The following is a 26,151-nucleotide window of genomic DNA, read 5'->3' on the forward strand; positions in this document are numbered from 1 at the left end:
ATACGTACTTGAACTTCACTAAATTAACCAAGGGCAATCTCTATTGCAAATCCATTTACAACTCTGCACCATGATCTCTAGTGCGAGTGAGCTAGGCTGACAGGTGTCTCACGGTTCCTTGCAAAACCTCGTCTGGACTGACTCACTGAAACAAGCACCTCAGCTCAGTATGATGCCTATGGAACCAATTATTCTGATTTTTAGATTTAGTGGTGGGTTGGGGAGGGTTTCGTTTTCTAAAATGGTTCACAGCATTGGATATTTTCTAAAATGGTTTATTCAAATATGCAGCAGACCATTCCTCTCTCCGTCCCCCCTTTTCCAGTATTTCATTTTGCACTATCCCTTAATAAGTGTTCATTTTGTAAAATTAATGGGTAAAAGTTGATACATTTTCCATTTTGCTCCCAAAATTAGATTTTATTTTAAAAAGTTAGTGAGTAAAAGTGTAGTGATTATGTCTCTGTAAAGGGTAAGTAAAGAAAATGGAGGTAAAAGTTAATGTGAAAGGTGTAATAATGATATTTTCTTAATAAGTTGGAGTTACGAAGAGGGACACTTAAAAAGGGATTGAGGGAGTATAATTTATACTGGAGTTTCAAAATAAGATCATTTAAGAAGAAACAAACTAAACTTTAGTGCTGACACAATTTCATCAACCTCAAGTGCACACAATTATGGGATATTACTTGAATTCTGCATGACCCGAGTACCATCAAACAATGATAAATTCTTTAAAAAAATGTAAAAGGTAATCCAACTACTTGATACGAAACTCAGAAAGTTTTGCTTATTATTGTGCAACAAATAGAAGCAGGTCTTACGCGATAAATTCATCGGCCTCACTTTCAACCGGTATAGGAGGCATTTTCTTGCCACCTCTCAACCGTGAATACACATTGTCAATGGCAGAATTGAGTTGGCCAATTTTTTCATTCAAGGAGTGTCGGGTCTTCTGCATTTCAGGAAAAAGGACAATAAGAAAAAAGAATGTCACAAAGTTATCCATATTACAATCAGGAGATTCATGGAAAGTCAATATTTCGTCACCTCTAAACCACCTTCATGATCATCATAATAGCCTTCATACATTGGTCCCTTTGGCCTCAGGAAACCATTGTCACCTTCATTTCGCAGTGCTTTCCTGATCTGAAAACACAGACGCACAAGAGAGAGATGAACATCACCAGCTAGTCCAAAAAATTTCCAATGGACTTGAGAGATAGTACAAGAAGATGCATAAATGACACAGTAACTGGGAAACTAGGGGATTCCAATATTATGACACAGTAACTAGGAAACTGGGGGATTCCAATATTTTGTAATCGATACTAAAGTATTTTGTAATCGATACTAAAGTACTCTCTCTCTCTCTCTCTCTCTCTCTCTCTCTCTCTCTCTCTCTCTCTCTCTCTCTCTCTCTCATATAATTAGCGATAAGGCAGTGATCACTGAAAGAGACATGCAGATTAAAGAATGGTTCAGCTTTAATACGATCTTCCGGTTGAAGTATACTTGAGTCATCCACCAGGACAGTCTACTTTCAGAAGGTAATAAAGTACAAAGCTGCAACCACTTTAACTACATCTTCTTAACAGGTGAATCTAGGATTAAATCTCCTGCAGGTGGGTTTCATATGATTACCCATAATTTTATTTATTTTTTGTAAATCAGAAATTTAGATAACTCCTAATTGTTAGTGAAGAAACAATGCTTTGGCCTGTAAATTCAGATTAAAGTGCCAAACTAGTATACTACTTCATAGTTCATACTAAAAGCTAGCAGCACTAAGCATGGAGACAACAGACTAAAAAGCTACCTTCGGCGCAAAAATGTAAGCTGCACTTCCAAACAATGCGCCTCCCAAAAGGAAACCCGCAACAAAGTCACCTTCTCCGCCTATACGATCACTGCACGTGACAAAGGAATAGTGGCAAATAAAAAAGGCATTTCTTCATTACAAGACACTGTAGTCCAGACAGAAGGAATGAGCAGTATTAAAAATGCAAATGGAAACAACACAGTCCTATCTTGGAAACAAGGCCTACCTGCATTTCTCCTAACAACGGGCGCAACTAAATCTTTTTGCATCTTGGTCATCAAAAATTACATTCAAGAAAGCCGAGAGGCATTTACAAAAGGGTTTCATCACAAAAGTTGGAAAGAACCCAAACCACCATCCCCTGGACGAGAGCCTTGTGTTCTATTAACACATACTGCTAGGCAGGCCAAAAGCAAATTCAGAGGTAGTGAGGCACTTAAGAACCCTAAAAATGGAAAGCTCAACCAAAAATACACAGCACAAACGAAATCCACAAAGTTCCTGAAGGAACACAAACCCTAATGGGTGCAAAAGCTCCATAAAAGGAGAGAAACACGACACAAAGAGAGGAGAAAAACAACAAAAACAACTAAACAGAAACTCAAAAAGAGAAACCGCCCCTTATTTGGTCTTTGCCATCGAACGATGTCATCTCTAGATTTGTTGCTTTTATCGTCTGATTTGACTCCAAAATCACCATAACTGAAACATCTTCGATGCTGAGGTCCTGAGGATGCCGAATCTGACTGTCAGAGCAACTTTATCTTGACCAGCCCATAAAAGGTTTCTCCCAATATCCCATGGTATTTCACCAGTTTTCAACAAAATCATCTATCTTTCACTAACCAGTCTTGGCATTACAGGTTTTCTCAACGGCACAGCTGTTCCTAAAGTGATATAAAGGTAAGTGGACCTTTGTCCTGGTCTAAGCACGTCACTTGGACACAGCAAAACAGTAAAATAAAACTCAATATGGGCCAGTGCGGGCAACCTTCAAATTTAAATGCCTCATGACTACATAGCATATCAATACGAAAAAACATCTTCGATTAAAAAATATGAGAACCACAAGACTTTAGCGTTTTTCTCCTTGCATTGTCACAATGAGGTTTCCTTGAAATGACAAAATTTAAGATTCCAGACGTTAACTCTCAAATGGGTACAATTTACCCAGTTTTAAAATGAATCCATACAAACATGAATTCTTTTAAATGAACCTGAATTGAGGCATTCAAGTTCAAGAGGGCATCCAAAGGGGCCCCTAACCCCAGCTTTGTTATTTCAATTCTCCTAAAAAGACTTCGTGGGCCAAGGATTGTGATTCAAGTTGCCCCAACATCCAATCAATGTCCCCACCCCACCCTAGTGTGGGTGGGGGCAAAAGGAAAAAAACACAAAAGCAAAGGAATGGCCATTGTCTAGATCAACCATCACATTACAATCAATGTTGCTCGATATGACTTGTTTGAACACTAACCCAACAACTTGACCTTTTCAGACTACCGGTACCTTAACAAGGTACCACAGTAATGCTACGGCTGTCGTGTGTCCAAATCACTTCATCCTCATTCGTTCCTGTTTGGTTTTGTTTTTCTCTATGTTTGGATGATTGCATCTATGCCTGTAAGACAAGGTCACACAAGAGGGAGGGTGATGGAGAGCTTGATATGAACTGGTTTGCCAAGTTCCAAAGCACTTAAGCTTTTGGGACTATTGGTGACCTATACTTACCCCTTTGAGAAAACTTCAAAGCATAATCCACTAGCCCTTTCCTAGTCCTAGCTAATTGTTACCGTGATCCGGTCTTGAAACGTGGTGCCTAGCTCTATACAATTGTACCCACTTCTATGAACCTGATCAATACACTCGAAGCCCCAAAACCGGTGTAATATTTGGATCAAGCCTCATGGCCTCAAATACGGTAAGATCTTCCCAATGGCTACGATATCAAATTCTCAATCATCCCTATCACAATTCAACACCAAGATAAGTGGTATTCAAATAGAGAAGTGAGAAACACAGTGTATAGGGAACTAAGCTTAATAAACGATTTCAAACTATTGATTCCTTTCAAAAAAGGCAAACTCCCACCTCATGGGACAGAATTTCATTTCGGTGTTTTGTTTAGGCAAGCATAGAAATGAGAACTTTTGTTGACTTTGGTTTTCTTTTTTATTACTGGTGGCACCCCCTTGTTGTACACCCTTGCTCTCTGTATGCTGTTGCACCCTCTTCGTGCCTCTTGCAGTATAAAACTATAATCCCCTTGTTGTAAAAATTATACAAAAAGGAAAACAAGATGTGCATTATCAATATCTCCGTCTGGTCATTGGAGAGGCCATCCTATTAAACCACTCCTGGAAGAGACAAAGCATAAAACCATTACTCAATACGAAAGAAAAAGTGGCCAAATCAGAAAGGTAAAGCATTCAAATGTAGTACAGTACAGTACCCAACTACTCATTAGAATATTCCCACGACCATACCTTCACCGCAAGAGCTATTGAAAGTGTCGGGCAAACTACTAGAAAGTCCACGGTAAAGTGTGGCCCAGCAACTATAAAAGCTTACTACCACTGCTTGATGAGATTATTTTAAACAACATCAAACAAAATGGTGTCTTTGTTCAATGGGTAAAGGAATGTATAACCACCCCTAAATATTCTATTGTGTTGAATGGTGGGCTTGTTGGCTATTTTCCAAGAGCTAAAGGTATTCGTCAGTGGGATCCAATCTCCCCCTATCTTTTTCTCTTAGTGATGGAAGCTTTCTCCTCTCTATTGCAGTGGAACATTGATTCGAATACCTTTCAATACCACCCAAAATGCCAATCTTTGAGAATTTCTCATGTGATATTTGCTGATGATCTCTTCATTTTGAATGGAGCTAGCCGGGAATCTTTACAGTTAGTTATGCAAACTTTGAAGGATTTCCATAGTTTTTCTGGGCTTCAACCAAATCTGCTAAAAAGTGCCACATACTATGCTGGTGTGCCTTCTACTTCTAAACAAGTATTTTCTGATTTGTTGGGTATTGCTGAAGGCCATCTTCCTGTGAAGATTTTGGGTGTTCCTTTAATCAGCACTAGACTTACTTCCTCTGATTGTGCTATCTTAAAAGAGAATATTTTGTCAAGAATTCTTAGTTGGACCCAAAATCCCTCTCTTATGGTGGCAGGGTTCAATTGGTTCAATCTGTCCTCTTCAATATTCAGACTTATTGGAGTGCTGTTTTTGTTCTGCCTCAAAAAATCATTAAGGAGATAGAAAGTCTTTTGTGTGCTTTCCTTTGGTCAAGAACAGAGATGAAGCATACTGGAGTGTAAGTTAGTTGGTCCAACCTTTGCGTTCCTAAAAATGAAGGTGGTTTAGGGTTTCGTTCTATCAAGGAATGGAATAAAGCTATCAACATGAAGCATCTTTGGGCTCTCAGTCTTAAGGCTGATACGTTATGGGTTAAATGGATTCGTGTTTATATGCTTAAAGGTCAAAGTTTATGGGGGATTCAAAATCCTAGTGAGGCTTCCTGGGTTGTAAGGAAATTGTTGAAGCTGTGTGATACCTGTCAGGATTGGATTAGATACATCGTTGGTGATGGCAGAGAGACGTTTCTATGGACAGATAATTGGCATCCTTTGGGTGCTTTGTACAAGAGGTATGGTGAGGCTGTTGTGGCTCAAAGGGGGAGAGCGTTAAGAACAAAAATGGACTCCATTATTGATCAAAGTTTCTGGAAATGCCTTCTGGAAATGGCCAAGGCAACGCAACAGATTTATTATGGAGATTATTAGGGAAACCCCAGTTGATTTTTTTCCTAATCCATCCAGCTCTGACAAGGTTATTTGGACTCTTACAAAGGATGGTATTTTTACAGCCAAGTCGGCTTGGGAAGCTTGTAGGCATAGAAATGCCTTTCAGCCTTGGCATGCTCTTGTGTGGTTTGGCCAAGCGGTGCCCAGATGGAGCTTCATTGCGTGGATAGCTATCTTGGGACGATTGTCTACCAAGGACAGATTAGTAAGCTGGGGTATGGAGGTCTCTCCACAATGCTCTCTCTGCCAAAATGGGATGGAGTCTCATACACATCTCTTCTTTGAATGCTGTTTTTCTTCTGCGATTTGGCGGCAAATTTTAGCTTAGAATGGTTTGGATAGGCCTCTTCTGCCATTATCTCAAGAGTTGGAATGGGCTGCCCAGAATAGGGAGGGCAAAAGTCTTCGAGATACAATTTATAAGTTGTCGTTAGCAGCTTCCATTTATGTTTTATGGTGGGAGCGAAATCTTAGGATCTTCCAAAACAAATCCAAGGATGCGAATGGGATGACTTCAGAAATTTTCAACTCGGTTAGAGCTAAAGCAAGCTTTTGGTCTACCATCAAGTTTTCTGCCCAGAATCGTCAGATTTGTGATACTTGGTTGTTGAACTCTAGCATTTTTGCACTTAACAATTCTGTGCATGTTGCCTAGTTTTCTTAGGCCGGCTGTAGGCTTTGTTGCTTTTGTTGTTTTGGGGGAATGCCCCTTTGTTCTTTTGTAGCTTTTTGTGCTTTTGGTGGTTTAATAAAATTTGATTACCAAAAATAAAACAAGTATCTTGCATTTCATACCGATCATCATTATCACATTAAACCCTAAGTATTTCACACAAATTTGATACACAAAATTCCTTACTTGTACTTCGCACGAACTGAAAGCTTCTTGATTTGCGGTTGATTTGATTTCCTTTGATATGTCAACCTGGGCAAATTATTAAGTGAATTGTGCTTTGGGGACCAAAGCTCATGTGATTTCAGACGAGAACCACCTATACTAGCATTGAAACAATTATCGTTACAAAATATAATTAGTATACACACCAAATGATGGAGAGTATAGAGATCTCAGAACAAGATTTCTCAAAATAACAACACAAATAATTTGCTTACCAAATATCATCAGCAACATGATTTTATTTAAGTCCGCAAATGCCACAAAACGATATGCTAATAGAGCATAAGTAACAAAAGTAACAGATTCAACCACTGTGATGGAGACCCCCTAAGTGTGAGGCGCACCTATGCTAGGAAGGATGAGAATCACACAATTTTGGAAACCCATTTCCTATAACATAGAATACACTCAATGTAACTCTACCTTACTCATGCAGTGGTATGCTTTCCTCAATCAAGAAAAAGCCGACCGATAGTGGCGTTCAGGAACTTGTTTAATTTTACTTAGCTCTATTAACAAATTATTTAAACACAATATCTCATCTATTAGATGTATAGTTCAATAATTAAAAAAAAAAAAAAAACATAAGAATACATGGGATTATAATTGTCCCCACGGGTTTTCATATTTTGAGCCAACGGGTATTAAACCGGCACATTAATCCACTAATATCCTTCTCAAAGAAATTGAGGCGAATAGGTTGGCATGGATCGATCTACTTTAAGATATATTCTTCCTATTTCGTTCTTGTCATTAGGATTATACGACAAGTTTTTTTGGTGTTGTCATCATGATAGGAGTACCGCTCGAGCCCAATTAGAAACAATAAAACAAAAACAGCAGCTGCGCAAAATGTTGTTCATGTTTTACACGATCTATTTCAAAGTATTCACTACAATCCTAATAGAAATAAAAAGGTTGCAGTATCCAAGAAATCAGGATCTGAATCATAGAAAAAGAAATTCCCAAAAGAAAAAAAAAACAGAGAGAGAAAGAGAGAGCGCATCATTTGTTTCCAATTTATGACATATCGAGAAACCCTAGGAATCAACAAAGACGACAAGAATTGAGAATCGGAAAGAAGGAAAACTACAGCACCTGTGATTGAAACAGAAGCGATGCTGATCGTCGCCATGGGGAGCTACAGAGGCAGAGAGTGGGAGAGGAGAGAAGCCGTAGACGTAGATGAGATTTTTGGGTCTCATATCTATCATATAAAAAGAATAAGGGAGTAGTTCGTACTCCACAAGGTGTAGACTAGACTAGTGCATTACTGTATTTTTGCTTTGGATGATCCGCCTTCTGCCAACTGCCACCAATTACTAGTAGAGTATAAATTTGCCACTTCAACTTTTACAATTGCACAAAGTTAAAAGTGTGTTTTCAAAATTGGATATGTATTTTTTTTTTTCAATATTATACGCTTAAAAAAATAAATAAATTACTATCTAAACTTAAGGCCAAGTTCCAGCGCAGCTCAAGTCCCCAAGACAAAGAAGGCAACCTCTGATTTGTTTGTTTATGGTAGCTGCAGCAGGAGGTGGTGTGAGGGATACCTTTTAACAATGTGGGGGTGAATCCCATGATTGATTGCTTTTTCATTTTTTGATTACGTTAGGAAAGATATAAAATTTGCAGCCAGCTTTTGTACAAATACAACTTATTTCTTATTTTACTAGTATGTGAAATGAAAATTAGTTTTTTGCACCCACTTTCAGTGCAAATACGCGTACTTTCTGTTTTATTATGTGGGACCATAGACGTATTCTTTGAGGTATTAATTCATTAAAAAATGTTAAGAATTTACATAAATAAAGCAAAATAAGATCTGATGCATAAATAGAAAATAATGTAAATCACTCTTGACTCTTCTTGATTTACTGGCTGTGAATGGATAAAATTTAATTAAGAAAAAGCTGACAAACTAGAAGCTAGATCAACCAAGAAACGACTTTTATATTTCTCTAAGAAAAAGCTGACAAACAGCACTTGGCACATATTAAAAATTTAGTTGATTTTGTTCTTTTATAATATTTGGTTCCTCTTACCGCCAGGAACAATTAATTTTAATAATTCCGACAAAAACCTAACAATTGTAAAATTATGGTCACTCCCCCTTCTTTTGAACTTAACTTAAATTTGAAAATTTTGTCTTTATTTAATTTTTTTTAATTTATTAATTTTGTGCTAAACTTTTAGGATCTATTGAATCGTCTTGATGAGAGAAATTGAAAAAGTAAAATTTTGGCATTTTTACCCAAGTATCATTTTTTGCTCTAAAAAATGGTTATCTCTCAAAATATTTGGGTAAAACACTGGATCCACTATCCTCAGTAACATACTCCCTCGCTCTTTCTCTGATACGTGTTACTTTTTTGGTTTTGATTATCATTTTTTCTATTTTTCTTTATCTTTTCTAAAAATTTTATAGCTACTTAAAAATTGAAATAATGTTTTGAACCACTATCAAGATTCAAATGGTAATTTCAAATTCCAATCGGAATGAGTAGTGCCGTAGGCACGAGTGAACGCTAGTTATATATTTTAAAGCCCGATTTTTAAAAATGCACTTATTGACTCTAATTAGGTTATAGTATTTTTAAAAGAAATGAGACTAAGGTTAAGTGGATGTTTTTAGGACGCGAGGATAGCATGATATAATTTTAGGATTCAGTATATTTTTTAGGAAGCGAACGACACCATAATGATCCACACATTTTTATTAATCTACATTGTAATTTTAAGAAATCGGAACCCGGACATGAATTGTGGAATCAGAACAATTTTTAGTAGATAGCAAAATGGAGTTTAGTATTCCATTTATCCTAGCACCACACGTGTCCAGGCTAGGAAGTCTAACTGTTGCATGTGTCCACGTATTCCAAAAGGTAAGATTGACTGGCAGATTGACTGGCCAAGGATCAAAAAAAGAATGACTAGCCATATGCGGAGTATGTTGTAATTGTCAAAGAAAAAGGAAAAAGAAAAGAGATACAAAAAGGAAAAAGAAGGAGAACTAGCGCAGCGAACTCTTTCCTCCTGAGTCCTGACCGCACGTCTTTCCGCACAACCGCTTGCCGTTCCGGAGATCCTTTGGGTAAATTCCTCTTTCCTCTTCTCTCTCTCTCTTCTCCCTACACGATCACCGCACGTGGCGGCGGCTATAACCACCGGCCCTTTTATTTTCCCTTTCCACTCTCTATTGTACATGGCCGGAACAACTGTGGCCGTGCCGTAGCTGATGTGCACGCTAGGTAGGTAGTATTCATTCAAATCAAGAATAATAGGTCCGTTCTAGAAACCTTTTTAAAAAATAAGCAGCTTATTTCACATTTTCAAATTAAAAAATAAAATAAATAAAAAATAATTTTTTAATTTTTTTTCATCGTATTAAAGATCTCATCTAAATCTTTCAAACAAGATCCATATTGCATATTTTTTAATTTCAATAAACTCATAATTTTTTAGCTTGAAATTACCTTCTTAAAAAATAAGTACTTATTTTTTGTTCCGGAACGGAGCCAAAAATCTAGGTACAGTTGATTGTTTTGTTAAAAAAAAGAGGAAAAGTTAGGCTACTGTGATGTGCCATGGGGGTGTGATGGCACATGTGTGAATTAGATGCATATATGTGCGTTTGAACCAAAAAGGAAGAAAGCAGTGGACGTATATATATAATCGAGTTTTGTGCTTGTGAGAATAGCAGTTTATATATCAGAATATGGATATTAGGTTAGTTTCTAATTAAATATTAGTTCTGTTTGGATTAAATCACTAGAACCTTGTATCCTCAATTAATTAAAGTTCTGCTAGTTACTGGAATTATAAACATATATGTTTTTACATATGCAAAGAGCCTAGTTCTTTGATCAATTTGGTTATAGGGATGTTACATTCGCATTGACCCCGAACTGATTCTAAACCTATATGGGCCAACTCACGATCGAGAAGGCCTAGAATATTTCAATTACATTTTTGAACGTGTTGTGACGTGAAGTAATTGGCAAATAGGTCCATTCGAGATTTAAGCAAGAACTTGGTCAAGTCTTTAACTTAGCACACGAGAAGTCAAAGGTGAGATACTTTACCTTGGTTATATTGATTTTCAAGCAAATTATGTTATGTGTTTCATATGCCCAAAGTTATGTATACAAAGAAAGCATGATTTGATGACATGATTTATGCCTCTCATTTTATGCCATGGAAATATGCTATGAACTCTATATTCAAAGACGACGATTTTATGAGAATGGCTATGTTTAAGAAGGGATGATTCCATGAACACTAGCCTTGCCATCTAAAGGTGACGGTGTAATGTTATTATGATTCTATGAACACCGGCCTTGCCATCTAAAAGTGACGGTGTAATGTAATTATGATTCTATGATCTCAAAGTTTTAAAGATACCATGACCAACGAAGGGGTTATAAGGGAGGAATGTTATGTGGCACCAGCTACCAGCGATTTGATCATTTTACACCACGTGGGGTCGCTCCCCTATGCATGTTAAGTTGTTGGATGTTCATCTCAAGACTATGCAAGGTTTATATAATGCAAGTTTTTCTGATGAGCTTTATGCTATAGTTATGATATGTTATGTCTAAGAAGTTTACAAAGGTTATTTCCATGGTAAAACGTGTAACTTTGGTACTGTATCTCACATGAGCTTTCGGCTTATGAAAATTAATTATTTTCCTACAGGTATTGCCAAGTAGGAATGAGAAACGCTGTTGTTGCCAAGTAGGAACAAGAAACCCTTCTGCCTGGGGGACATGTAAAGAAAGTATTTAGTCAACGTTTTGAAAACTTCAAGGTTGGGAATTGACTACTCCCTGTTTGGTGAAATGTCACTTTATGTTGCAAAGTTTTTAAACCTCTAAGGCTCTGATGGTATTTTTATGTCAATAATACTTCCACGCTTTTAAATTTTTACATTTTTACAGCCTTTGCATCTCTTGGACTGAGAAATGAGGCCTCGGGTGGAGGTTAGATCCACTGGCTGGTCATGATTATTCTATCATTTTAACATCTTTTGGGATAGGGTCGTGACATATATAGCTCCCAATTATCCACAGATCGGGAGTAAAGCGAGAGAAACCAAATTGGCATGGCTATTTTTTCAGTCTGATTTGTCTGATTTTTCCAATTGGACCCTCCCATCTTGGAGCCTCATGCCTAAAACGTGGGGGCAGTATCGACTTTTCACTGCAAAAAGCGGTACTGTACATACACTGTAGCTGTCATTTAAATTTTACTTAAAGAGGTTTTCAGACTTTTGAAATTTTCCATTAGTGTCCCAGTAGCCAATGCAATTCTTGGTACGTTTTGTCGTCTACTTGAGGGCTTTACCGTAAAATTGCTTCGTGGTGGCGTGGTTCTTGACCAAAAGCCTGCAACCATTTCTTTTTACCCTCTCCTCTTTGTGGGTTACTGAGAGAGAGATCTCATCTTGAAAACCCTAACGGCCCGTTTGGAGGAAGGATTTGATTTTGGGTGGACATAGAAAGAGGGTGGATTTGAGGGTGGACCAACCTCTTAAGACGGGTGGATTTGTAATCTAGTGTTTGGATTTTTTTTTTAAGAAGGGGGATTTGGAGGGTGGATATGATGAAATTACATATTAAATGACTGAATTGCCACCCTAATAATTTTTCCCAAAACAAATTAAAAGTAAACCATAATATATTAGACAAATTATTATTTGTTTAAAAAAATTAAAAAATGCAATTGAAAATTCATGAAAGAGTATAAATATACACACACGTAATTGGAAATTAAAAATATACGTAAATTTTAAAGTGAATACACGTAATTGGATCCAGTCAATCATTTCCCTATGTAAATACAGATATACTCCACATAACACCTCAAACCCACCCACGCCCCTACCCAACCCCATCCTTTGCAACACCTCGTGTAATCCGTCCGCCGCCGCCGTCGATCATCACCACTCCTGCTGTAAGTCTCTTGCTCCGATCATCACTACTCCTTCTCCGACGCCGACGATCTCTGCGAGGTACCATTCCTCTTCCTCTTTCTCTCTCTCTCTCTCTTCGTAATACGTTTTCTATTTGCCCCTAATTCCTCCAACAGTTTGGATGGAAGAGAGATTAAGGGCAAAACAGTCATTCACCTTCCCCATATCACCCCGCATATCCAACGACAGGGGTACCCCTATCGTTACAAATCCGGGTGGAGGGGGAGTAGGAATCCCGGCTTCGGCCAAATCAGGGAGAAAAGGATGAACTTTTTTCCTCTCCTAAACACAGGAGATAGAGTGGGGCTTGGACTCCATCCGAGAAAGGGTTATGCGGGGTCTTGACCCAGCCAAACAGGCCGTAACTGAGTAACTAATTATGGAAGGGGAAGGCGAAAGATCAGCAATGGGTTTGTCAATCTATTTTGGGTAGAAAGAGAAAGAGAGTACGATTTCCATTCTCAAAGTACTTGATAGAGGTTTGATTCTTTCCAATTTCTCATCACAAATTTGTGTATAACGGTTTGTTTGGGGGGCCATTGATTCCCCTATCTTATTTGTAGGTTACTGAGAGGGAGACCTCATCTTCAAAACCCTAACTGAGCTACTAATTATGGAAAGGGAAGGCGAAAGATCAGTGATGGGTTTGTCGATCGGATTTGGGTAGAGAGAGACAGAGAGTACTTCATAGAGGTTTGATTCTTTCCCATTTCTCTTCACAAATTTATGTATAAAGGTTGTTTTGGGGGCCATTGATTGATGCATGCATATTCTTTTCTTTGGCTTGGGTTTCGTCATGTTCAACAACAAAAAAGGAGAATCAACCCAACCAATTGATATGACAGATTGTGTTTTGTTTTTCAGATTAGTATATAATGGTTGATTTTTACGATTTTTAATTCTAATCTGCATATAAATGTTATTTTGTTATCGATTGGAGTGATGTCTGCATATGTTTTTATCTGAGTTCCGCTGGTTCATCTTCATTGAGAGAGAGAGAGAGAGAGAGAGTCAATTGAAGAAGTTGATGTCAGATGTTTGTTTTGGTTTTTGTGGTGTGTGCATTAGGCCAGAATTCTTACAATTGTTTTTCGCCAATACGAAGCTGTTATTTTGGTGATGAGTGCATGTGTTTTAATCTGAGTTGCGTTTATAATTTTGAGAGAGAAAAAGAGAGCGAGAGAGAGGGGGAAAAAGGGTCGATGTTGATGATCAGACTAAAATTCCGTGTGGCGTTTAGCTTACGTGCTCATAAATTGTAAAGATTAATTTTGGATATTTATTGTGCTCAGTTCTCTTGCTTTTTTGCTAGCATTTTAGTTGTGAACTTACGCTGCACTGAATTGGTACATGTTGGTAGATCTCTGCTATGAACATTGATTTGTAGACACCTTTTGTTCATTCACATTTTGATATAAGAGCCGGGACAGTTTTCTTAGAGACAGCTTGAAGTAAATTAGAAACTGTTGCTCAATCTTGGAGCAGGGGTAGGGACTTGCTCTATGTAGCGTGTCCTACGTTTGTTGCCAGATCTCAAAACATAGAGACGTGTTGCAGGTTTTTGTCAGCCACGCATTAGCAACCCAGCTCTTTTACGAGAAAGCCCCTGCACAAGGAGACAAAACCCAAGGAAAATGAACCGTCGGTTTGGACACAGAAGGACAACGGATTTCAGAGGCTATCCATAGCCTAGAATTCCAAACGTCCACTATAGGGCTCGAACTCTAGCCTCTCACATGGGGAGGACTAGAAGATGCGAGCTGGCCTAGAGCCCATTCACCATAAATTTCAATTTAATCAGTGACCAATGCTCTGTCAAAAAAAAAGAAATAATAATAAAATCTGTGACCAAAACAAACTAAAACTTGCAGATTTCAGCTTTTTATGCATCTGGAGCTACAACTTCCGTCCAAGAAGCCATAATACTAAAATCTGATGATGGTTCTATTTAGTAAAAGGTAATCTTCATCATGAGGTTGTACTCGGAGGTAAATAAAAATTGAGTTCATCCTTAATGGGAATTAAGTCTTGGTTTTCTAGACCCACAGGTAATTTTCTGATTGGATTATGGAGGATTATAGCTATGGGATTATTAGTTCGGAGACTAAATAGTCCATGGAGGACTATTTGGTGGTTAATCCTCCCTGTCCCATGTTTGTTTATCTATGGGATTACGTGATGGACAAGTCAAGTCCAACCATAATCCTCCATATACCATGTTTGTTTTGAATCTTCTTGACAAGGATTAGCAGTTCAATTGGCTATGTTGCCCCCAAAGCTTTTTACAAGCCCGCCCATACTTATAATCTATCTGTTGTATAAATTTTACCAACAAAATTAATTTTTCAATTAGATAGAATAGCCCTAATGCTTTATTTGCAAGCCATCTATGGGGCATTTGGTAAGTTTCTCTAGTCCGGCGATCCTCCTAATCCCAGGGCTAATAGAATCCCCCGCCCCGATTGTTTTGTCCCAAACTAACAAGGCCCAAATCTCTCTCTCTCTCTCTCTCTCTCTCCGAAACTCGCCTCCGCTCATCCCTCAGTCGAAAGTGACTCGAAACCCACCACCCTACCCCCTTCAGTTGTTCTCCCTAGGTTATTCATTATTTAGAATTGACTCAATTGAGAATTCCCATCAAGGGTTTGTAGCTACTGGCATCAGGAAAGGATAAAGTAGCGATTGTCTCCTAAAATTTGGTAAACTTGCTTGATCTGGAAATCTAATTGTATCTTCTTTTGGTGTTTCAATCAAAGATGTTTTTTTGGGAGTGTAATAATCACTAGCTTCACATGTGGAGTTGAATGAAACATTCTTCTTGTAATTGTGCTGTAGAGTTCCTGTTTGCAGAAAGGTTGGTGTCTGCTAGAATGGAGGACGGGAAAGAAGATGAGACTGTTTTTCTCAATTGCACTTCTCGAGCAACGAGAGGCAAAAGGTACCATTATAAACCATTGCATTTGATCACTTAAGCAGTTTAGATGGCTAATTTATCTGCTTTGTGTGTATATATAGGTATAGGATCATGTACATAGTTGAGTTCAATGCGGGAATAGCGCTCTCTCTATCTCTCTCTCGACATATATACACACAAACACAGACACTAAATGTCTAGACACACGCGATGCATGTGCAAATCGTGTTATGCAAAAGATGGAGGGAAGAAAATTTTGAATTGCGACTAACGGTGAATGAAATCTGAGATGTGAAAGTAGAAAAGATTGGGGAAGAAATTTGAGGGGGCAGTTCTTTTTTTGGGGCAGTTTCTTTAGATAATTTAAGGGGTACTTTGGGGAAATAAGTGTGAGGCAGCCTTAAAACTGACGTTCACTCCAAAAGGGGTGTTCCCGTTATGATATGAATAGATAGATAGATATATGTATGCATTCATGTACTGTGTACATAAGGTAGAGGTAGTGGAAGTTATGAAAATGTTTAGCTTTTGACTATGACCTCATGCCATGGTTTTCTAGGATGACCAAGTTGCTTGATGAGGAGATTGAAGAGGATGAATTGTTCTGGAATCAGGATGCTCTGAAAGAGGTAGATGTTTGTCTTGTCTGCTAGAAGGTATTGACTATTATCTGAAAACTAGTAGTATTATTCTTGGAAAGAGATTTTCGGTTGTGTAAAGTGAAGCAGATGTATAAGTACCCCGTCGAACGAGAACCAAGGAAATAGACTATCTTCTGAGTCATTCATAAATAGTTGGGTGGTAGTGCCTTCCGTTTGTTGTCAGAAGGATCGGAGGACAGAACTTGACTAGGCGTCACCGGAGTGGGCTTTTTTCTGCTTTTTGATAGGATCTCCCAAGTGGATTTTGAGTGTAAAGAGAAGGAAATGAATACTGGTAATGATCTAGTGCATTTGTCTATATACTATGTTATAATATAGCTTCTCCTGTTGTTCAAGTCATTTTCACAACACCAAATGCCAAAATAGTATCAAATATCAATACTGCTCCATTGGTGCAAAGCCATTTTGACTCATCTAACAATTTTCCACCTTTGGATCAGACTTATTGAAGATCCTAAACGTACATGATGTCGTGGCGAATTTGACAAAGCCATACTCCATGAAAAAAATTAGCATGAGAAGTGGCTTTGGAAAATTTTGGTGAAACTTTTCCCCGAACGATGGAGCGTCACTTTTGGTCTTCTCTTGCCAAAGTTTTTCAATGGCAAAATGTTTGTTGAACCAACGGAGATGCTCTTATCTTGTATCTATTTTGTGATTAGTAAATGTATCCTAATTCCGTAAGTACCTCTCAACGATTTTGATGTCCAATGTTCTTTATCTATTTACCAAATTTGGATCATGTCTAAGATATTCTTTGGTACGGGCTGACACAGCAACATCATTCGGTCGTTAGCAGATCGACTGCAATCTTTTTCTTTCATGACAGAATATCTATTAGACTATTACAATGGTTCGATAGGCTCATTGGGATAAATGTACACAAATAATATCCCCTAGAAACTTATAGGAAGTTCTCCCCTCATACGGCTCAAGAGAAAAGTGATTTGCCCTATTTCCATTATGAAGACAGATTTAAATTGGAGGTAAAAGCTGAATGCTATTGTCATCATAATCATGTCTGCTGCTATTTTAAAATTTGTAGATGTAGATCCATGAGATGATTATAGTCAATTCTAAGGGAATTGTTGGGCTTTTATTTCAGTAAATACGGGAATGGATAATGGGGCTTCAAACCTGGCATATGCTTTGTAGTGGCCTCTGAGTTACATTGATCTAAGGGTTGGAAATATTTATTTTGGCTTCTCTTGTATTTTTAGTCTGAATTCATTTGTTTATTTCTCAGGATGAAAATGACGAAAATTATGAAGAAGTTGAGGGGGAGGTTGCCGATGTTTTTGATAGTGACTTTGATGATGATGCAAGTATTTCTTCTTTCATTAATTTCTCAGACTTAAGACTAGTATCTATTCCTCTCGCACTGCATTATTCATTTGTTTCCGTGTACCACTTGAATTTCCTTACTGTCTGATATTATTGGAACTAGGAACCGGAGCCAGATGAAGAAATAGAAAATGAAGGAGATGGCAGGTCTGACTTCTTCAAGGTGCAGGAAGTGGAGCATTTAAACTTTTTGTGATGGATTAAGTTGTTAATCTCTTATTGTACAGGGAGAGAACAAAGAAGAAACTAATATTTCCTGGAAAGCAATTGCCAAAGAGAAAGAAGAAAAAGGTCCTTTCCAAACTAGGAAAAGATCCCAAGGACGAAAGAGCTCCGGAGCGGTCTACCCTGCCTGAACATCATGATATGCCCGACGATGTGGAAGAGAAAACGGTTAGGAAATCGACAAGGACTTCAGTTATTGTGAGGCAAGCTGAAAGAGATGCAATACGTGCAGCTTTGGAAGCAACGATGAAGGTTAGTTAAAATTTCATTCTTGATAAACAACATTGAATAGTGAATAACCTTTTAGCTTTCCCAGGCATTTAGTTATATTCTTATTACAGGTTAGTTGTGGGAAAAGAATGCATTTTTGTCATCATTTCCACTAAAGCTATGTGGAACTTTTTGAGATCAGCTAATCTATACGACCTAATAGGCAATTTCTCAGCAGTTTTGTGGAGTTATTTTTCTTCGTTGATGAAATTATCTACATTGATGAAATTATCCACAGCTTTTAGGTAATAATATGCTATATGTACCACTGCTATACAGATTCAGACTAGTGAGTTTTATTGGATGGAACTGCATTAATGGCTCTTATCTTCTTGCTCTTTCTCTCTCCTTCGTTTCCCCAGAGAGTTGGAGATTCCTGAATCTTTCGTTGTAATAATGGATTTTTGAAGAACCTACCACTCAAGATTTATAGCAAGTTTTCATCATAGAGAGGCATGTATGTTTGAACTGGTATCGGTTTGGGAATATAAGCAGTACTCAAAAGCTTGGTTGTAGCTGTTTTCCATGATGTGGTGTTTAGTTATATGTTGTATTTGTTATTTCATGATCTACTAATGTAGGTTTCTAATGTGTACCGAGATTTCCTTAAGCAGTTTTACTTTATATTTTTGTCATGTTTATGAGCAAGAAACCAGAATACACTATGATTTCCTCATTAAGTTATGGTTCATGCATCAAGCAGCATATGCAAAGCATGAATTTGTACCTCAGTTATGGGCCATATTCAACTTCATGTGCATACTTGGTTGAAACATTAACTGAAGAATGAGTTGTAAAATTAAGATACATTCCCAAGTCCATCATTGCATATTGATAAGCAGAAGATATTGTTATATGTTTGATGCTAATTTGTTTTATAAGAAAAACTAACAAAGTGCATGCCTTTTGGAGCTTTGGCTCTGATGATGCTGATCTTTGAAAACCTAATTAGTTGTTGTCCCTAGTTCAGCCATGGTAGGATTTGCAGTCATATAGCTTTAACTGGATTTTGCACCTTTTGCAGCCAATTATTAGAAGGAAAAAGGAAGGCGAGGAGAAGAGGATGACCCAAGAAGAGATGCTTCTGGAAGCAGCTCAAACAGGTTGAGGATTTGGATGGTCTACGGGTTACATGAGGCAATGGGTAGACGATTTAGTAAAGAGGTTACTTTTGGGATGTTCTCAATTTATGTGGCATGAATTTTTTATATTGCAGAAATCATGAACTTGAGACACTTGGAATGCGTGTTAGCAAGGGAGGAAGAATTTAAGAAAAGAGCGGTCGTGTACAAAGCAGTTTATAGTGGCCCTCAGACACGATATCTTTCTAGAAATGGCAAGTATTTCCTCATCACCTATCAATACTTTTCCTTTTGTGGTTTTCTTTCTCAGTTCCCAGAATCTGAATATCCAGCTTGGTCTTTTTCATTGGAGGAGATTAATAATTTTTACTTTTCCTGTATTTGTCACTCTTTTGGTGACGTGTTTTGGATTTGACATCAAGGATTTTTTTTGCCTGGTTATTTCAAGTTGATGGGATTTTTGTTGCAGGTAAATCCTATCTAGAATTCAGTAAAGGATTGTCATTTCAGGCAAAGATTTCTACAGGTTCCACTCCGTGTAAGGGTATTTTATGTGCTAATGACTGTAACCGATTTCTTAAGATTGATGGTTTGAACATCATGTTCATGGATGCTTGAATATCAATTTCTGCCAAATACTAATGGTAGAGTTGATGTCACTGTATATTGATATTAGAATCAAGTCAATTCGATAAGCGTAGAGAATATCTTGATCAACATAATGTCATGGTGTGCATTTCCAGAATCGAATAGGTCTCTTCAACTGCGTCATGTGTACAATATTCATACAAATGATTCTTCACGTTTTTCAGTGCATTGCTCTATGATACTACGAATAAAGTATGCTGGGATCCTTGCCCTCTCGCTAAGGTCTAGCGGGTACAGTTTTTCATTTTATTTTTCGGTGCGGAAGTGAGTCACACAATCTCAGGGAAGACTCTACAAGTATTAAGGCAATGGTTATGCGAATTTCGTTCTCCATCTTGGTTTCTTCCATGTACTTAATCCTTATCCTCCCTGCCACTGTTAGTAATAAGTCTGTTGACAGCTTCTTTAGTTTGGAGCTCCACATGAGTATTAGATCACAAACAAGCCGGTCGGATTGGTGAACGACACGGCCAATTTACTTTTCTAGATTTTGTATTTACATGGGCCTCCCTTGTCATATGGAGACAGTACCTTGAAGTACAATGCTGCCGGAAGTCAAGCATGAAAATGCTGTTGTAAGATTTTACTCAAGGACCGAGCATGATATATAGAAATGTGCTGTTGAATTTTCACAGATAATATCTCAGTTGTTTTTCTCTAGATATTGTTACAACTCATTTTGGTATTCATTCCCTTTTTCTTTGCTAGATCCGAAGAGGGCTGTGTGTGCAGTTACTGGGTTGCCTGCGAAGTAAGAGTTCATATCTATCTTTGTGGTCACTTGTTGCATTTACTATGTTTGTTATTGCAATTTTGTGACAAAAAATTTAAAGAAATGGAAATAGGTTGCAGGTATATGCAAAAAAAAAAATGGTATGGTAGTGGTAGGTGGTTTTTCATTAACCTTAGTTTTCTGGTTTGAGGAATGAACATGCTTCAATGTACAATATCAGAACTTTTTCGGCCAGAATGACTGAAGAATTAAAGACGTTAAGTACAAATAAGGGACCGAACTAAGAACCCTAAATTCAACAACGGTAGCCTAATAAATTTTGAACTGTGACAAGCTTTGCTTGTTGAACTTTTGGGAGATGTACCCTTTTGAGTGGATGAAGTACTTTCTCTGGACACTCTACACTTGGTCATGGGTACCAAGTGCATAATATGTGATTTGTGTATGACATGGAGTTCGATATTTTGCCCAAGAAGCATGTCTAGTAACAAGAATTTCCATACAAGATGCATAAAGTGCGCATATAGTGCATGAGATGCTCCCTTTGCGCCTTGTCATTGCCATTTTATGAAAGAACATGATCTATTTGTGTCGTGTCCCATTCTCATCAAACATAGGATGAGGTTGATATCACATTTAGACACATATTTGAACCCAACCCTCTTCTGGAGTTCTCATTACATGGCATATTAAGTATCTTAAGTTGGTAAAATATGAGCTTCCAATGCTGCATTCACGTACTCTTATGTCCTTGTCCATCCCTTCATAATGCGCTATTGCATCATTGATTTCTGCTCATGCTACCTGAATTTCACAGGACAGCTAGCCTACACCATATTAGCAGTATTTTAGTTGCTCCATTCATTTCAGTTTTAGGTATGGCTGGGTGGAATGTTGGGATGAGCCTATGTACCATATAGAATATCTGGACCTATAAAAGGAAACAAAATGTTATGAATTTGCTCTCTTAAACTAACCATGTGGTGAATGAGCTTATGTGACACAAATGCTATGGGACACAAATGTATGTATGGACTTCAAATTGGCTCTGTCTTGCTAATTGATCGAGGTTCCAGTATTAATATCTATTGCTTTTGAGCTCCTTTACTTCTTATGTTTACTTCACCAACCATAGTGCTGAGTGTCCTACATTGGCTTACTCTTTTGCTGTTATTTGATTGTCATGTGATGATAAAAGGTACCGTGATCCAAAAACTGGGCTACCTTATGCAACGAAAGAAGCTTTTAAAATAATTCGCGAACGGTAAGGATTCCACTGCCTTGATGGAACTCAGTGAATTTTTTCTTTTACATAGGAAATGTAATATTCATTTAATTCGGAACGTTCTGTGATTTATTTCTTCCACTGCCTTGACGGAACTCAGCGAATTTTTTTCTTTTACATAGGAAATGTGATATTCATTTACTTCGGAAAGTTCTGTTATTTATTTCTTTTGCTTCAATTTTACAATTATAAATTGATCTCGTATCTCCTGTTAAAATTTTGGTTGGCAAATTGTGCAGTTTGGAGGAAAACAGCAGAGCTAGTGAGAAGAAGAGCATGGGGTTTCTTTGTGATGTGATTTCTGGGGAAGGATTTTCCAAAAAGCAGAAGAGATCAGTTATTCCAAATATGAGGGAGGCATCTGATTTTTGGTATTCAGCTCGCTTCCGCACCATTCCAGCTCTTGAAATAATCGATGACTCTGAGTAGCTGTCGTTGTAAAGAAGAGGTCAGCCGCTCACATCCGGCTTTCTAGGCAATTTGGGCTGGAGATTGGATCCTTGAGGGCCCAAGGTTGAAATGATAATGTGTAGGATCAACACGTTTAGAAAGCAATAGCATGTTTCTGTTACAAATATAGGATACCTTGGCTATTATGCTTGAACTATTAAGATATGCCCAGTGTTCTGGGGTTTGGTAAGTTGTTAAATTGAGTCAATTGACTAGACCGTCAGAAAAGGGACGAGACTTGTCGAATCAGGATCGATGTGATGAGTGATCCTCAAAAAAATAAGACCCCATCACAATCCGTATGATGTATAAATGCTGAATCGGTATGATGTATAAATGCTGAATCGATAACCGGAGAATGCTGTAAATGCTTAATCGATAACCGGAGATCTGCTGGCATACGAACTATTGTATTGACCTAGAAGACCTTGGTGTGTCTAGTACATCTCCGCTGGAACAGCCCCGCCTTTTCATGTATTCAAACTCAAATCAGAACGCTTAACTTGCTGTTATTCACTTCAAAGGTATTCAAAGCCATACGAAACAAGGGTTCTCAAAATGCTCGAATCTCTTTAAACCAAGGAAAATTCTAAAATCAGCCCACTAATGAGTGTGTGAATGTGTATTAAATGGTATAAAAAGTACACAGAAATACGTGTTTTTCTTGTCTTCTAGTGTGCTTATCGTCAGCCCAGTGGGCTGACGATAGCAAGACCGTTAAACCAAATGAGAGAGAGTTGGTTATTTTTATTCTTAGATGCAGCAAATGCCTGTCCAACGGAGAGATCATGAAGTGGGTGTGGTTCACATAATTTTTTTTGGAGGGGTTGATTTTGAGGTTACTTTTTTAGCATTTTTTCTTGCAAAAGCAACATTGACGGAAGCCCACACAATGGCCATCAGCAAAGCCCTCGCCGTGGCAAATGTTGGAGAAGTTTGTATAGCTTAAGCAAACTCCCTTGAAGTTGTGACTCTGAGACTCGCACATCCTTGCCTCCACCACAAACACCATTGCAATCGGCCCCATCACTGCCAACATACACCCACAACCCAAAAAAAAAAAAAAATTTAAATGAAGCAGCCGAAAAGATGGAGTATGAGTCTATATCACGTATCGCTTAAAAAAATTATAGATAAAGAATAAAGCAGCTGAAAAGATGTATACCTTTCTATTTTCGAGCACCTATGCTATATGTACGGTTTACCTTGTGCTTATATCATATTTATTTACTTCTGAGTCATGACCGGGCAAGCAATTTTTAGATGCTGGTAGAGTACTTTTCAGGTGATACCTTAAATGTGAGAGGCTTTATGATGGTGTCTTACTCCAATAGTGGTATGGCAATTTGCTAATTGATGCCGAACCATTCCTGAATCGTTCAACGCTCGGTTCGGTAGAGAATCGTTCAAGTTTGATTTGTCTATTGGAATGAACCGAACTCAACCTCAATTTTAATCTCGTTTAATAAATGAGTCAAACCTGCGCGTGACAGTATTTGGCTCATAAATGTTGTATATTTGAGACACTCTCTCATAAGAGCATCCACAGTGGTATAATCAAACCAAAAAGTTGCTAAAGTTAGCAACATTTGCTCAAAAAAGAGCTCACACTGGAATAACCAAATTTAGCAATCTCTTAGCAACTCATTAAATTTCACAGTGGTATAATAAAAAATGAATAAGCAAAAGTTGACACATCAGCTTTTGATTATTCATTTAAGAGGTTGCTAAGCTTAACAATGTTGAGGTCCACAATGGTCACTTCTAATCCATAACCAAAATAAGAGGTCCACTACAATTTCACTCTCTCTCCCTCTCTGTTTCCCGCTATTCATCTCCCTCCATTACGTTTTTTTTGGGAAAAAATATATCGATTCCCTTCCTTAATTTTGTGGAAAAAATCGGAGACTTTCTTTCCTCCTATTATGAATTTTTTTGGATGTTCGAGAAATATGAACTTCACTTTTGGAGGGAAAAAAAAGAAATAGTGTGTGGGTGAAGAGAAGAAGGTATAGAGCAGGCAAAGAACATAATAAGAAAATACCAATTGAAACACGCGTATATCCAAATTTTGGAACCAGTTAACTTATGTAGGGTGGGATCAACAAATTTTGATTATTGAAAAATGTTGCTAATTTTGGTTATCCAAAGCCCAAAATTTGATTATTTCTAAGGATGTAGCTAACTTTGATTATACCATTATGAGCCATCTTTTGCACTAACATTGTTAACTTTAAAAACAATTGGCTTTTGATTATGCTACTGTGGATGGCCTGCCATCCACAGTGGTATAATCAAAAATGGATAACCAAAAGTTGACACATCAGCTTTTGATTATCCATTTAAGAGGTTGCTAAGCTTAACAATGTTGAGATCTACAATGGTCACTTTTAGTCCATAACCAAAATAAGGGGTCCATTACAATCTCTCTCTCTCTCTCTCTCTCTCTCTCTCTCTCTCTCTCTCTCTCTCTCTCTCTCTCTCTCTCTCTCTCTTCCTTATGTGTTCCACCATTGATCACTTCCCTCCATTACATTTATTTTTTTTGGCAAAAATATATCGTTTACGTACCTTCCTTAATTTTGGGGGAAATTGGTGACTTTCATCTCTCATATTATGAATTTGGAAAAAAAATCATGTACTAAAAAAAAAAATTCAAATGTGCTCCTAAATTTGAAAAAGAATGCAAGATTCTTCACGTACTCAACCACAGGGAGAGGAACGAAAAAAGAATAAAATAGAAATGGGAAAAAAAAGTGAAATACCTTAATCCAACGACAATGAGTTGAATTGTAGATGATCGAAAGATACGAGCTTCACTTTTGGAGGGAAAGAAAGAGAAACAGTTTGTGGGTAAAGAGAATGAGATATATAGCAGGCGAAGAAGAAAATACCATTTGAAATATGCGTGTAAACAATTTTGGAACCAATTAACTTATATGGTGTTTGATCCACAAATTTTGATTATTGAAAAAGGTTGTTAGTTTTGGTTATCCAAAGCCCAAAATTTGATTATTTCTAAGAATGTTGCTAAGTTTGATTATACCATTGTGAGCCATTTTTTACACCAACATTGTTAACTTTAAAAATAATTTGCTTTTGATTATACCATTGTAGATGGCCTTCGACAATCAAAGCTAGCAACTTTTTGACAATAACTAAATTTAGTTGTCCTCATATTTCCTCAATCAAGTTTACCATCATTATACAAAAACATTCTCTCTTTTCCATTTTCAACATATTTCTAAGAAAAACACTTTTAAAAACATTTTATTATTTTTTTTCAAAAACTATTTTTCCCAAAATAAATTATTTCAAAACAGTTTTTGTAATAACTAAATTTAGTTGTCCTCATATTTCCTCAATCAAGTTTACTATCATTATACAAAAACATTCTCTCTCTTCCATTTTCAACATATTTCTAAGAAAAACACTTTTAAAAACATTTTTTATTTTTTTTCAAAAACTATTTTTCCCAAAATAAATTATTTCAAAACAGATTTTGTATTAAAAAAAAATTTTCAAAAATTATTCTTTTTAGAAAAAAAACCTTTTCCAAAATTTTTATTCAAAAACTGCTTTTTTAAAACTTTTTCCTTTTTTCTAATAACCTGTTTTTATTATTTTGAAAACTATTTTAAAAAATTGTTTTCTGTGCCACAATTTTTAGATTTTTATAAGTTGAAAATGTGATGTGACAAGTTTTAATTATTAAATTTTGATTGTACCATTGTGGACCTTTATATTACTAACCTTATCGACTCTTTAAATGAATAACCAAAAGATAATGTAACAATTTGGATTATTGACTTTTATTCCACTACGGATACTCTAAAATGTTGTTCATTTTTGCACTTGGGTACATTCAAGATACAAATGGAGATAACTTAACCTTTTACATATAACTAGAAAAAAAACACAGGGTCTTAAAATGTAAGCAACTCAGATAGTTATAACGGTTATGCTATTCACAACCATTTTCCTAGTAGTATATAAATTAAAAGTTGATGATACCTACAAGTTTAACGGC

The 26,151-nt window shown here is 37.1% G+C and overlaps 2 protein-coding genes across 4 annotated transcripts in view; one reads left to right on the top strand and one right to left on the bottom strand.

Moving 5' to 3' along the window:
- Positions 1–655: 655 nt before the first annotated feature.
- LOC131301497 (uncharacterized) overlaps positions 656–26,151 on the bottom strand; it is a 57,718-nt gene continuing 32,222 nt past the window's right edge. Inside the window, exons 2-6 of the mRNA XM_058327841.1 lie at positions 7,630–7,721; positions 6,493–6,625; positions 1,820–1,910; positions 1,051–1,149; positions 656–955 (exon numbers count right to left, since the gene is read on the bottom strand). Of these exons, the coding sequence (XP_058183824.1) occupies positions 821–955; positions 1,051–1,149; positions 1,820–1,910; positions 6,493–6,625; positions 7,630–7,666 (495 nt within the window). The 5' untranslated portion in view covers positions 7,667–7,721 and the 3' untranslated portion in view covers positions 656–820. The remainder of the gene's footprint in view (positions 956–1,050; positions 1,150–1,819; positions 1,911–6,492; positions 6,626–7,629; positions 7,722–26,151) is intronic.
- LOC131301496 (SWR1 complex subunit 2-like) lies at positions 12,373–22,545 on the top strand. Of its 3 annotated transcripts, XM_058327837.1 has the most exons (13): positions 12,373–12,547; positions 13,072–15,207; positions 15,344–15,446; positions 15,982–16,051; positions 17,331–17,405; positions 17,532–17,575; positions 17,656–17,905; positions 18,948–19,026; positions 19,140–19,259; positions 19,475–19,543; positions 20,362–20,404; positions 21,585–21,650; positions 21,911–22,545. In XM_058327837.1, the coding sequence occupies exons 3-13, from the start codon at positions 15,379–15,381 to the stop codon at positions 22,098–22,100; spliced, it is 1,074 nt and encodes a 357-aa protein (XP_058183820.1). In that variant the 5' UTR covers positions 12,373–12,547; positions 13,072–15,207; positions 15,344–15,378; the 3' UTR covers positions 22,101–22,545. The 3 variants fall into 3 exon arrangements, with proteins under 3 accessions (XP_058183820.1, XP_058183822.1, XP_058183821.1); XM_058327839.1 differs by lacking the exons at positions 12,373–12,547; positions 13,072–15,207; positions 15,344–15,446 and having other exon boundaries at positions 16,037–16,051; positions 17,331–17,409; XM_058327838.1 differs by lacking the exons at positions 12,373–12,547; positions 13,072–15,207; positions 15,344–15,446; positions 15,982–16,051 and adding an exon at positions 16,100–16,358 and having other exon boundaries at positions 17,331–17,409.

Source organism: Rhododendron vialii, chromosome 9a, assembly GCF_030253575.1.
Source record: "Rhododendron vialii isolate Sample 1 chromosome 9a, ASM3025357v1".
Lineage (NCBI taxonomy): Eukaryota > Viridiplantae > Streptophyta > Magnoliopsida > Ericales > Ericaceae > Rhododendron > Rhododendron vialii.

Coding starts and splice junctions, on each gene's coding strand:
- LOC131301496 (XM_058327837.1), top strand. CDS start 15,379: ATGGAGGACGGGAAAGAAGATGAGACTGTTTTTCTCAATTGCACTTCT. Junction 16,052..17,330: donor ATCAGGATGCTCTGAAAGAG/GTAGATGTTTGT, acceptor TTTATTTCTCAG/GATGAAAATGACGAAAATTA. Junction 20,405..21,584: donor GTTACTGGGTTGCCTGCGAA/GTAAGAGTTCAT, acceptor TGATGATAAAAG/GTACCGTGATCCAAAAACTG.